The 11,057-nt window shown below is 35.1% G+C and overlaps 1 protein-coding gene across 1 annotated transcript; it reads right to left on the reverse strand.

Moving 5' to 3' along the window:
• Positions 1 to 8,155: 8,155 nt before the first annotated feature.
• On the reverse strand, positions 8,156 to 10,815 carry LOC149222468 (tetraspanin-8-like). The gene is made up of 2 exons (XM_089383114.1): positions 10,106 to 10,815; positions 8,156 to 8,809 (listed from the first exon to the last, which is right to left on the reverse strand). Exons 1-2 carry the CDS (start codon positions 10,580 to 10,582, stop codon positions 8,465 to 8,467), a joined length of 822 nt encoding a protein of 273 aa, XP_089239240.1. The 5' UTR covers positions 10,583 to 10,815; the 3' UTR covers positions 8,156 to 8,464.
• Between the last annotated feature and the right edge of the window lie 242 nt (positions 10,816 to 11,057).

An 11,057-nucleotide genomic window follows, 5' to 3' on the forward strand; every position in this document is an offset into this window, starting at 1 on the left:
AAAAACCTGTCCAATCTCTCCTTGATATTGTGAGATCCTGATCTTTTATTGCTCCATGTGTATTTGCCATTTGACAGAGAGGTGTCGATCAAATTGAATGACTGAATAATGGATTCTAGCTTATCTCGTGAGGAATCTGCATGATAATTTCCACCAAATTTTTCTTCCACATGTCTTATTAAATTCATGTCTCCCCCAAGAATTATCCGACTGTTTTGAACAGAGAGGAGATCTGCCTCTATGGTATTCCAACAGCTAGCTTTGTCCCTGTAGTGATTTGGGGCATATATGTTGTAGATGTGATAAACTTCCTGAGTGCTTTTATTTTTCAAGTCTGTTCTGATCCACCAGTTGCATAGTTGTGAGTTGATGATTTCCCATTTGTTCTTGCTCCATATTGTTCCTATACCTCCTGAGGCCCCATCTGAGCCTTTTGATAAACCTGTAAAATTTTTGAAATGTTGGGTTTGATGATGAAAGTCCTGCTCGGTGATTTTGGTCTCCTGGATAAGGAGAAAGTCTGGCTGCTCCTGTTTTAGTAAATCCTTGATTGCTTTCAGTTTTACGGAAGAGCCCATCCCCCTACAGTTCCAAGAGACCAAGATCATTATTTACCATTTGTTGGGTGGGATCCGGACTTCTCCTTTGCCTTTTCTCCACTCCCTTTTAGCTTGCCTAGATATGAGTCCATAGGTTGTTGTGTTCCCGTTGCCATCTCCTTAGCAGCTGTTTCATCTCTGAGTTCTTTGTTTGTCTTCCTACCAACTTTTCTCGGGGGATCTGAGGGTTGATTGGCTTCTTTCGATTTGTTTCTAGTGAGGATTCTTTCAATGGTGGGAGGGGGGAAGGGGGGAGGGTTCGAGCGGGGAGAGGCTGGACGAGGGGACGGGGGGGAGGAAGGTTCTTCAGCAGATAAGGATTCGAAGGGGTTGGAGGATGAAGGGAAGGCTGAGTTGGAGGGGGGGGGAGGAGGGGGGGGAGGCTTGATTCCGGAGGGGTTTTAGAGCTGATTCCCTGGTTAGGGGAGGGATTTTTTCTTTTTACATGTTCCCATGATCCCTCAACATTTTCCTCATTATTCTCAACTTCATTTGCTTTTAACTTACTACATCTATTGGCGAAGTGGCCATACTCGTGACATACCTTGCATTTGAAGGGGAGCTGCTCGTAGTCCAGCTGCTGGATGTGCATCCATTGATCCACCTTTATCTTTATAGCTTCTGGCAGGCCTTTCCCTAGGTCTACTTCAACGCAGATCCTTGCGCACGCGTGCATGTTCTCCCTTGGTTCAGATCTGTCAATGTATTTTCCTACTGCATTACCTATTGCTTTTACTGATTCATCCCCCCAGCAATGAAGCGGCAAATGGGGGAGCCGCACCCAAACTGGAACTGCGTTTGGAATATCCATTTCCGGGTCGAAATCCGGAGTCCATCTGTTCAAATAGAGTCCTCTTGTATCTATGAAATAAGGTCCATTACGGAAAATGAGATTCTTGTCTTCTTTCGACTCAAAAAGAAAAGTATAGTATCCACGTCCGCAGAATCTGATGGCGATCTTTCCTTGGATCATTGCACTCCAGTTGCGCTCCACCCATTTTTGAACTGATCTCGGGGAGGGCCAAAGGCCGGTGAACTGGCCTACAAGGCCTCTTTCCGCAAGAGCTATTGCCGATTTCCTTGGAAGGGAGGGAGGTAGATTAACCTCAGGGATTTCATCCAGCTTTTTAATGAACTTTGTTACTGAGGGGCGAGGTCTGTCATCTGAGGGTTCAGAAAAGAGTGAGGCAAAAATTTCTTCGTGATTCTCTGTAGCTGGGGGGGGAGGGGGGGGGGGGGCGGGCCCTGCCATTGCAGGCCCGCAGGGAACGACGAAAGAGACAAAGCGGGAGGGGGGGCTGGGACCCCGAGGGCAGGGGCCAGCGCAAAACGACAGGCACGGGAGGGGATCGAGGATCAGAGGCCCAGCCAGGCAGGGCCTGGGGGGCGAAGGCAGGAGCGCGCGGGAGATTCAAATCCAGAGCTTGGGCTTCATTTCAGCAGCCGAACATTATTTGATCCCTATTTTATTAATATTAATAAGAGCAATAGATACTTTTATTAACATTAATATATTTAATTATCACCTTCAAATATATATATAAAACAATATTAATATATTAATATAATATTAATAAAAATATTATAGCATTTAAATAACATTAATAAGAGTTTAATGTAATATTAATGAAACATTAATAATATATTAATTTATATCTCTAGAATGTTTTGGTTATAAATTAATCTATACATTAACATATGTTAATTATGGTTGACTATTTTTGTCATTGTAAACTATAGTTAACATGGGTATCATAGTCAACAATAGTCAACGTGACTACCATGGCGAGCCATACTTACCACGAGCATCATGGTCGATTTGTAGGTGGCCTATAGTGAACCACAATGAACTATATTGAGTTATTCCTCAATTTGACATGATATCAAAGCCAAACATTTTCCAACAACATAACTTTTGCTCTTTCACTCATGCTATTCTATGCCATGCCAATCTCTTGGTTGTCGATGACCATTCATTGGGTTTATAAAATAAATTCCTTGGGCTTATTAATCCCTTGGGTTTATCAATCCTTTGGGTTTATTAATCACATTGTGACAAAGATTGTCTCGAAATGAAAATCAATCATGCTCAACCATGTTTATTTTACAACTATGGTCAACCATCATCAACCCCATGATCATGGTCAAGGATGGTAAACCATGTTTATTTTAGGGTTTATAATATCTATCTCAGGGTTTATATACCTTGGGCTTATAAGATTAATCCCTTAAGTTTAATATTATTCCCTTGGGTTTATAATATCAATCTATTGGGTTTATAATATCAATCCATTGGGTTTATTAATATAAGGATTTATATTCGTAGGGTATAATATTAATCCTAGGGTTTAATATTAATCCTAGGGTTTAATATAAATCCCTTGGGTTTATAATATTAATCCTAGGGTTTAATATAAATCCCTTGAGTTTATAATCATGGTCAACCATGGTCCAATGACACATTGTGACAAAGATTGTCTCAATATGAAAATCAAACATGGTCAACCATTGTCAACCATCATCAACCTTGGTCAATCATGGTCAATCATGATGCAATGTCACATTGTGACAAAGATTGTCTCAATATGAAAATCAACCATGGTCCAACATCACATTGTGATAAAGATTATCTCAATATGAAAATCAATGATGGTCAATCATGCTCAACAATGGTCCAACATCAAATTGCGACAAAGATTTCCTTAGTATGAAAATCTACCATGGTCAACCATGTTTATTTTAAAACCATGGTCAATCATGGTCAACCATGGTCAATAACAATGGTCACTTTGTGACGATGATTGTCTTTTGGTCCAATGTCACATTATGGCAACCATGGTCAACCTTGGTCAACCATGGTCTAACATCGCATTGTGATAAAGATTGTCTTAATATGAAAATCAACCATGGTCCAACGTCACATTATGACAAAGATTGTCTCAATATGAAAATCAATCGTTGTCCAACATTACATTGTGACAAAGATTGTGTCAACTTGAAAATCAACCATGGTCAACGATGATCAGCCATGTCTATTTTAGGGTTTGTAATATTTATCTTAGGGTTTATAATATCAAACCCTTGGGTTTAATATCATTCCCTTGGGTTTATAATCCCTTGGGTTTCTATTATTAGTCCCTTGCATTTATTGGTCCCTTGGGTTTATAATATCAATACCTTGGGTTTATTAATGTAAGGGTTCATATTCCTAGGTTATAATATTATTCATAAAGTTTATAATATTAATTCTAGGGTCTATTATAAATCCCTTGGGTATATAATCAAGGTCAGCCATGGTCAACCATGGTCTGATGTCACATTTTAACAAAGATTGTCACAATATGAAAATCAACCATGTTAAACCACTGTCAATCATTGTCAACAATGGTTAACCATGTTCAATCATGGTAAACCATGGTCAACCATGGCCAAATGTCGCATTGTAAACCATCATCAACCATGGTTAACCATGTTCAATCAAGGTCAACCACGGTCAAATGTCGCATTGTATATCATGGTAAACCATGGTCAACCATGGTGAAATGTCAAATATTTATTCCTTGGGTTTAATATTATTCCCTTGGGTTTTTAGTATTAATCCCTTGGGTTTAAAATATCAATCTCTTGGGTTTATTAATTTAAGGGCTCATATTCCTAAGGTATAATATTATTCATAGGGTTTATAATATTAATCTTTGGGTTTAATATAAATTCATTGGGTTTATAATTATTGTCAACCATGATCCAACGTCACATTGTGGCAAAGATTTTCTCAATAGGAAAATCAATCATGGTCCAATGTCGCAATGTTACAAAGATTGTCTCCATATGAAAATCAATCATGGTCAACCATGGTCCGACCATTGTGACAAAGGTTGTCTCAACATGAAAATCAGTCATGTTCAACCATAGTCCAACATTGCATTGTGACAAAGATTGTTTCAATATGAAAAACAATCGTGGTCAATCATGGTCAACCACGTTTATTTTACGGTTTATAATATTTATCTTAGGGTTTATATACTTTGGGTTTATAATATTTATCCCTTAGGTTTAGTATTAATCTCTTGGGTTTTTAGTATTAGTCCCTTGAGTTTATTATTCCCTTATGTTTATAATATTCATCTTAGGGTTTATATACCTTGGATTTATAATATTAATCCCTAGGGTTTAATATTATTCCCTTGGGTTTATAATACCTTCGGGTTTTAGAAGTAATCCCTTTGGTTTATAATATCAATCCCTTGGGTTTATCAATCTAAGGGTTCATATTCCCCAAAATTTATTCATAATCCATTGGGTTCATATTTATAAGGTTTATAATAACAATCCCTTGGGTTTATCAATATAAGGGTTCATATTCCCCAAGGTTTATTCATATTCCCTTGGGTTCATACTCATGAGGTTTATAATATTAATCCTATAGTTAATATAAATCCCTTGGGTTTATAATCATGGTTAATCATACACATCCATGGTCCAATGTCACATTGTGACAAAGATTGTCTTAATATGAAAATCAATTATGGTAACTGTCGCATTGTGATAAAGATTGTCTCAATATGGAAATCAATCATGGTAAAACATGGTCAACCATGTTTATTTTAGGGTTTATAGTATTTATCTTTGGGTTTATATACCTAGAGTTTATAATATTAATCCCTTGGGTTTAATATTACTCCCTTGGATTTATAATCCATTGGGTTTTTAATATTAATCCTTTGAGTTTATAATATTAATCTGTTAGATTTATTAAACTAATAGATCATTTTCCTAAAATATAATATTATTTAATGTCTCTTATTCTTTACGTCACAAATATCAACAAAAAAATCTTACTCCTTTTTAATGTAGAAAAAAAAATTATATTAAAAAAAATCAAACACATTTACTTATAGTGTTTTATAATATTCCTTTCCTATACTTTCCTAAAATATCCATAATATTCATTAAATAGGTTGTATATTTAAAAAAAAAAAAAAACCCTCAATCATTTTCACAACTATTTTAAAATCCATATCATTTATTTAAAATATCGTTTTTAACCATCGATACTCATGTGAGAGTTATGACTTTGGAGTGAAAGTTTGAATAAGCCAAAAACAATATGGAATATTTTATTTTTCATATTTATTTATATGAAAAAATAAAAGTGAATATTTATTTTTTTACATATATATATATATTTGTAATTTTTATGATATATATATGTTTGTTAATTTTTATGATATATATATGTTTGTTAATTAATTAAATGTATAAATTTATATCATCATCAAAGAGAATTAAGTACAAAACTTGTTTTTATGGTTTTGTTTTGTTTCATTTAGATCATAAGAGAAAGTGAGGAGAGTTGGAGAATGCAAAAGATATGACTATACAACCATTATTTCCGATAAGCTATAAATTTTTACAAAGCAAAAAGGCAACAAAATTGACTAAAAACCTGATAACATCATGTCGCGGGGTGGTTGAGGAGGAAGCCCAGGAGGTGCTACAAGGAAGCCATCTCTTTCATGCATGTGGAAGTCAATATGCTCCACTCGAACCTCCAAGTCACGCAGATGACCGTTGATGTGTCACTAGTTCCGGCGGATGCTCTCTAGATGTTCTAGAGTTTCACTGAGGCTAAATTGAATATCATTCATATATACCACCAACTCATTTTTATCTTCATATCAATCTCTCTGAGGATTTCTAGGTTGGCCTGAACTCCTCAGAGATGTTCAACAATCGATTCCAGCGTAGCCGGTGCCTCTACTACCAGGTGAGCACCCATGATCGTGAGCCACCTCTCCCACTCGACCCCCACTATCTAACTCCTCCCAAGTCGAGCTCTGAAAATTAGCTTGATCCCTGCCTAGACCATGTTTCCCCCTTCCACAACGAGGGCGGCCTCGCTGATGGGGCATGGTTAGTAGCCCGCAATAAACTCTGAATGGGGAAGAAGAAAAATACACCAGCAACCCAAATGGAATTACCCACCACGACACACCAGGACCATCCAGACTCCCACCACAACCACAACACAATGCCCCACGACCAAGGCTATGCCTGGGTAGGCACAGGGACTTCCTTACCCACACCATCTGAATTCCTCGAATTGACTTACCCCCATTGGCAACCCACAACCAAAATTGAACAATATGAATGCCAACACTCATAACAACACCATAGCCAACAAACCCAACACCACAATGGAGATAAGTAGGTTAAGGCTATCAAATATCATGATGGCCAGACAACAACCAACTCTACTATGACCCTGACATTCTCCTTCTATGTTGCGCATCCACAACAAAAGCCACCACAAATTCGGGCAACCCCTGACAGAATTCAGATCAGGATAAACCCACACCCCCTCCCACGTTAAGACCACGAAACTAGCCACCTACGTAAGCAAACTTGCAAGAAAATACAAAAACCACACAAACAAAATTACCTGAAGAATGCTAGATTCCCTACTACCTTGAATGCACCGCCACCAACGACCCGTGATGTTACCCCACACAATACCAAATAAATATTGACAAATTGAGTTGCAGTAGATATTTAAAAATACTTGTTGACATTAAAATATTTTGAAAATATGGTATTTTTAGTGTAGTGTAATATTAGTTGAGATGGAGCAATAATCACGAGACTTTCTTTTTATATGTAATAAGTTATTTTTACATTATTATTACATAAATGGTATTTTTTGAAATGTTAAAGGTTAGTTTAAAGGCTTATTAGCTAGGTGTGAGACCTTTTATAGCTTTTCCAAAATTGAAAGGATAAAAACAAAATGTTTTCACAAAATATCTTCTATATAAATATTAAATAAATTTCTTTTTTCTTTACATCACAGATACCAAAAAAATCTTACTACTTTTGGTTGTAAGAAAAGAAAAATCATATTCCTTTATATTGAAAAAAAATCAAACCCGAAACCATTTACTTAAAATGTTTTATAATATTCCTTTCATATACTTTCCTAAATTATCCATCAAATATGGTTTTATTAAAAAAAATCTTATATACCTCAATCATTTTCACAATTATTTTAAAATCCATATCAGTTTTTTAAAATCTCGTTTATAACCATACTATGTGAGAGTCATGACTTTGGAGTGAAAATTTAAATAAACCGCTAACAATATGGAATAATTTTTTGTCTTATATTTATTTATATAAGAAATTAAAAGTGAATACCAATTTCTTTTTACTCATTATATTCTTAATAATAAAATCATAACTTCTTCCGGGATAAGTTAATTACTTTTCAAAATTTTAATTTATAAAATTATATATATGTATAAAATTTAAAATTTAAATAATAATTTCTAATTTTTTCTTTAATAGAATTCTCAACGTTTTTTTTCTTCTGAAAAAATTATCATATTTTTCTAAATAATTTTCTATGATAAAAATTATTAAAATTACAAATTTAAAAGATATATACACAATCTAAATACCTAAAAAATTTAAGAAATTTAACTGATTTATTCATTAAAATTATATTTTAAATAACAAAAAAATCAATTTTATTAGAAAATATATTATCGCATTTTAAATTAAAAAACCAAAACATAAATCAATTAAACCTCATATTTTTTTTTTCCTTCATTTATACATCAGGAGTTTCAACATCACTTGGGAAGTCAATAATGCAAAAGAGAAAGGCAAGTTTTTCAAATGGAAATGACAGGGCCTCGGATCCCCAACTACACATCATGATATTTAAAAGCAGTTGTCCATATACCAGCGTTGAGAAAACGCTAGAAAAGCCTAGAATCCAAAGTTAACTTACATCATATAGTTACTAAACAGGTTCAAACTCATGGGAATATGGCTGGTAGGAGGTTAGAAAGTGGGGTACAGTTTTACCAAAGGGATGTGGGATTGAGCTTGGTCATCATGTTTCTGCCATGGCTGTAGTCTGTCTCCCTCTTCCTGCTGTTTCTGAAGGCGGAGCACCCAATTGTGTAAACAACAATGAGAAACATGAGCATCACAACATTCACAATGGATACCTTACGCCACTCACGTTTCAGATTTTCCAGAACGCCTGCTTTGCAGGAATTGCAGTCAAAACAGAGACGGGTCTGCTCGTTACTCCACGAATAGCAGTCTGGATCAGCGCTGCGTATCATATTCCCATTCCAAATCCAGTAGGTTGCATTCACGTAGGCATAGCCACATGACAATGGAGGTTTGCAACAGCCAGACTGCACAGAAAAAGCATAAAAAAGTTTCAGTGCGATGGATTTGGAAAAAAAACTCAACTCGATTTAAATCACAGAAACTTCAATTCTACACGGTGACTGATTTGAAAAAAAAAATGGTTAATTGGAAAAGGAATCGACTCAATTCAAATTATAAAAAAATTTAAGTCTAAAATATGGGAGAAAAATTTCTGGGGCTAATATTTATAGGTGTTAATTTTCCATGATTTTCTCAATCTCAATTTTGTTTTTAATGATGGTCGAATTTGAAAAAAAATGTGATGAATTGGAAAAAGGAAGCTCAACTCAATTCATTTCATAAAAAATTTCAATTCTAAAATATATTGAGACAAATTTCAGGGGCTAATATTCATAAGTGTGTTAATTTTCTAGGATTTTCCCAAAAAAATCTCAATTTTGTTTTTAGTGATTGGTCCAAATTATAAGATAAAATTATTTTACCTGTGAAATCACAAAATTTATATAGACACGTTGTATACAATTATTAGAAATCTGAATAATTTTACATCAATATCAACAAACATTTTACAGTGTGGATATGAGGGACTAATGAGATTCACATTCCTAAACTTTAAGATAAATTTCTATCCTTGAAATTTTCCATGATCAATTCTCTCCTTTAAGATGACCATGATCAATTCACCCTTAAGATGACCATGATCAATTTTGCAATAACCGGACTACACATACTAAAGAGGCCCAATTATTTTTCAATGTGATGGATTCTGATAATGAATTTCAACTGAATTCAAATCATAAAAGCCTCACTTGTTCGATTACTAAAAAGAATGTGATGGATTGGGAAAAAGAAGCTCAACTCAATTCAAATCATAAAACCCTGAATTATAAAATACAATCATAAAAACCTGAATTCTAAAATACACCAGGGAAAATTTTAGGGGTTAATAATTCAAATCATAAAAACATGAATTTTAAAATACACCTGGTAAATTTTTAGGGGTTAATATTTGCAAGTAAGCTAATTTTTCATAATTTTCCCAAAAATATTCGTCAGTTTCCATTTTTGTTTGTTTTAAATGATTCACCAAAATTTTATAGTATCAAATTAATTTATTTTTAAAATTGCCAAAACCTATATATATATATATATATTTATTAAAAATTTGAATAAATTTAACTGGATATAGTAAGCACAAATAAAATTGGCCAAAATTTCTAAATATTAAAATAAATTTTTATTCTTAAAATTTTACCTCTAATACACCTAAAATGACTACTATCAATTTTCAAAAACCAACCAGAAAGTGAAATACCCACCTGAATGGGTGATGGATAGCTATCAGCCATCAGTTTGATGCAGACTTTTTGATGGGAAATAATGCAGTTCTTGATCTTTCTCCAGTTGTCTGCATTCTTCACACGGCTCTGCAACCAGGCAGAGTAATCACCAAGGCGGTATTCATTGTATTCCCTTCCAGGCACTGCCCGCCCTCTGCCCTCACTGGTGACTATGAAGGCAAAGATGGTGAAGAACAAGAGCAAAAGTATGATAATGAACATGAAGAACAGATAGATCCAGAGAAGCCATGATACTCTGTAAACTGCACCGACGAAACCTGAGAGAGCGAGCACCAAAATGAAGCCCCCCATGAGTATGAGGGGCCATTGGAGAAATTTTTGGCAATCTGCGCTCGTGTGTCCGGCCAGATACAGTCCACCTCCTAGAATTAGGATTGAGAAAAGTAAAGCCAGGAAGTTGAGAAATCCTATTACACTGTTACTCAGTCGATACATAATTTGTTTCAGTCACCCCCCCTGCACCAATGCTGATTGCTCTGGTCGCAATGTATTTATTTCTTGACCTGTCTTCACCAATGGTTCGCCTGTGCGTGGAATTGGCATTGGAACTTTACACGTCATGGCTCAGTTCGTATGTGTCAGAGATTCCATGGCGGGTAAAGTTCAAGTTCCATGGGCTCTTGCACTTAGTTTAGGAGGCCATTGAGGTGCCCTTAACTGAAATGGGAATGGGCCATATGTGGGCTATTCAAAGTCAAAAGTTATGTGGTGCACTCATTCTGGTCACAGCCTTTATCTCATTGATTTCATTACTTTTAATGTTGGCCTCACCTTCACATTACATAATGTGGAGGCATCATGATGAAATTAATTTGGAGATTGATGGGTCACTTTATCTTCTTCAATCAATTTGTCCGTAGCATAATTTGAAAAGATATTTAGTGCTATATTTTTAGGAATATATTTTAGT

This window comes from Pinus tabuliformis, chromosome Q (assembly GCF_031772625.1).
Source record: "Pinus tabuliformis cultivar Carrire ecotype Pingquan chromosome Q, CPIR1, whole genome shotgun sequence".
In the NCBI taxonomy this organism is placed as follows: Eukaryota; Viridiplantae; Streptophyta; class Pinopsida; order Pinales; family Pinaceae; genus Pinus; species Pinus tabuliformis.

Bases quoted from the DNA above. Each gene is read 5' to 3' on its own strand.
- LOC149222468 (XM_089383114.1), bottom strand. From the start codon at position 10,582: ATGTATCGACTGAGTAACAGTGTAATAGGATTTCTCAACTTCCTGGCT. The intron at 8,810-10,105 runs GTGGGTATTTCA...TTTTCTGTGCAG, and splicing joins GCTATCCATCACCCATTCAG to TCTGGCTGTTGCAAACCTCC.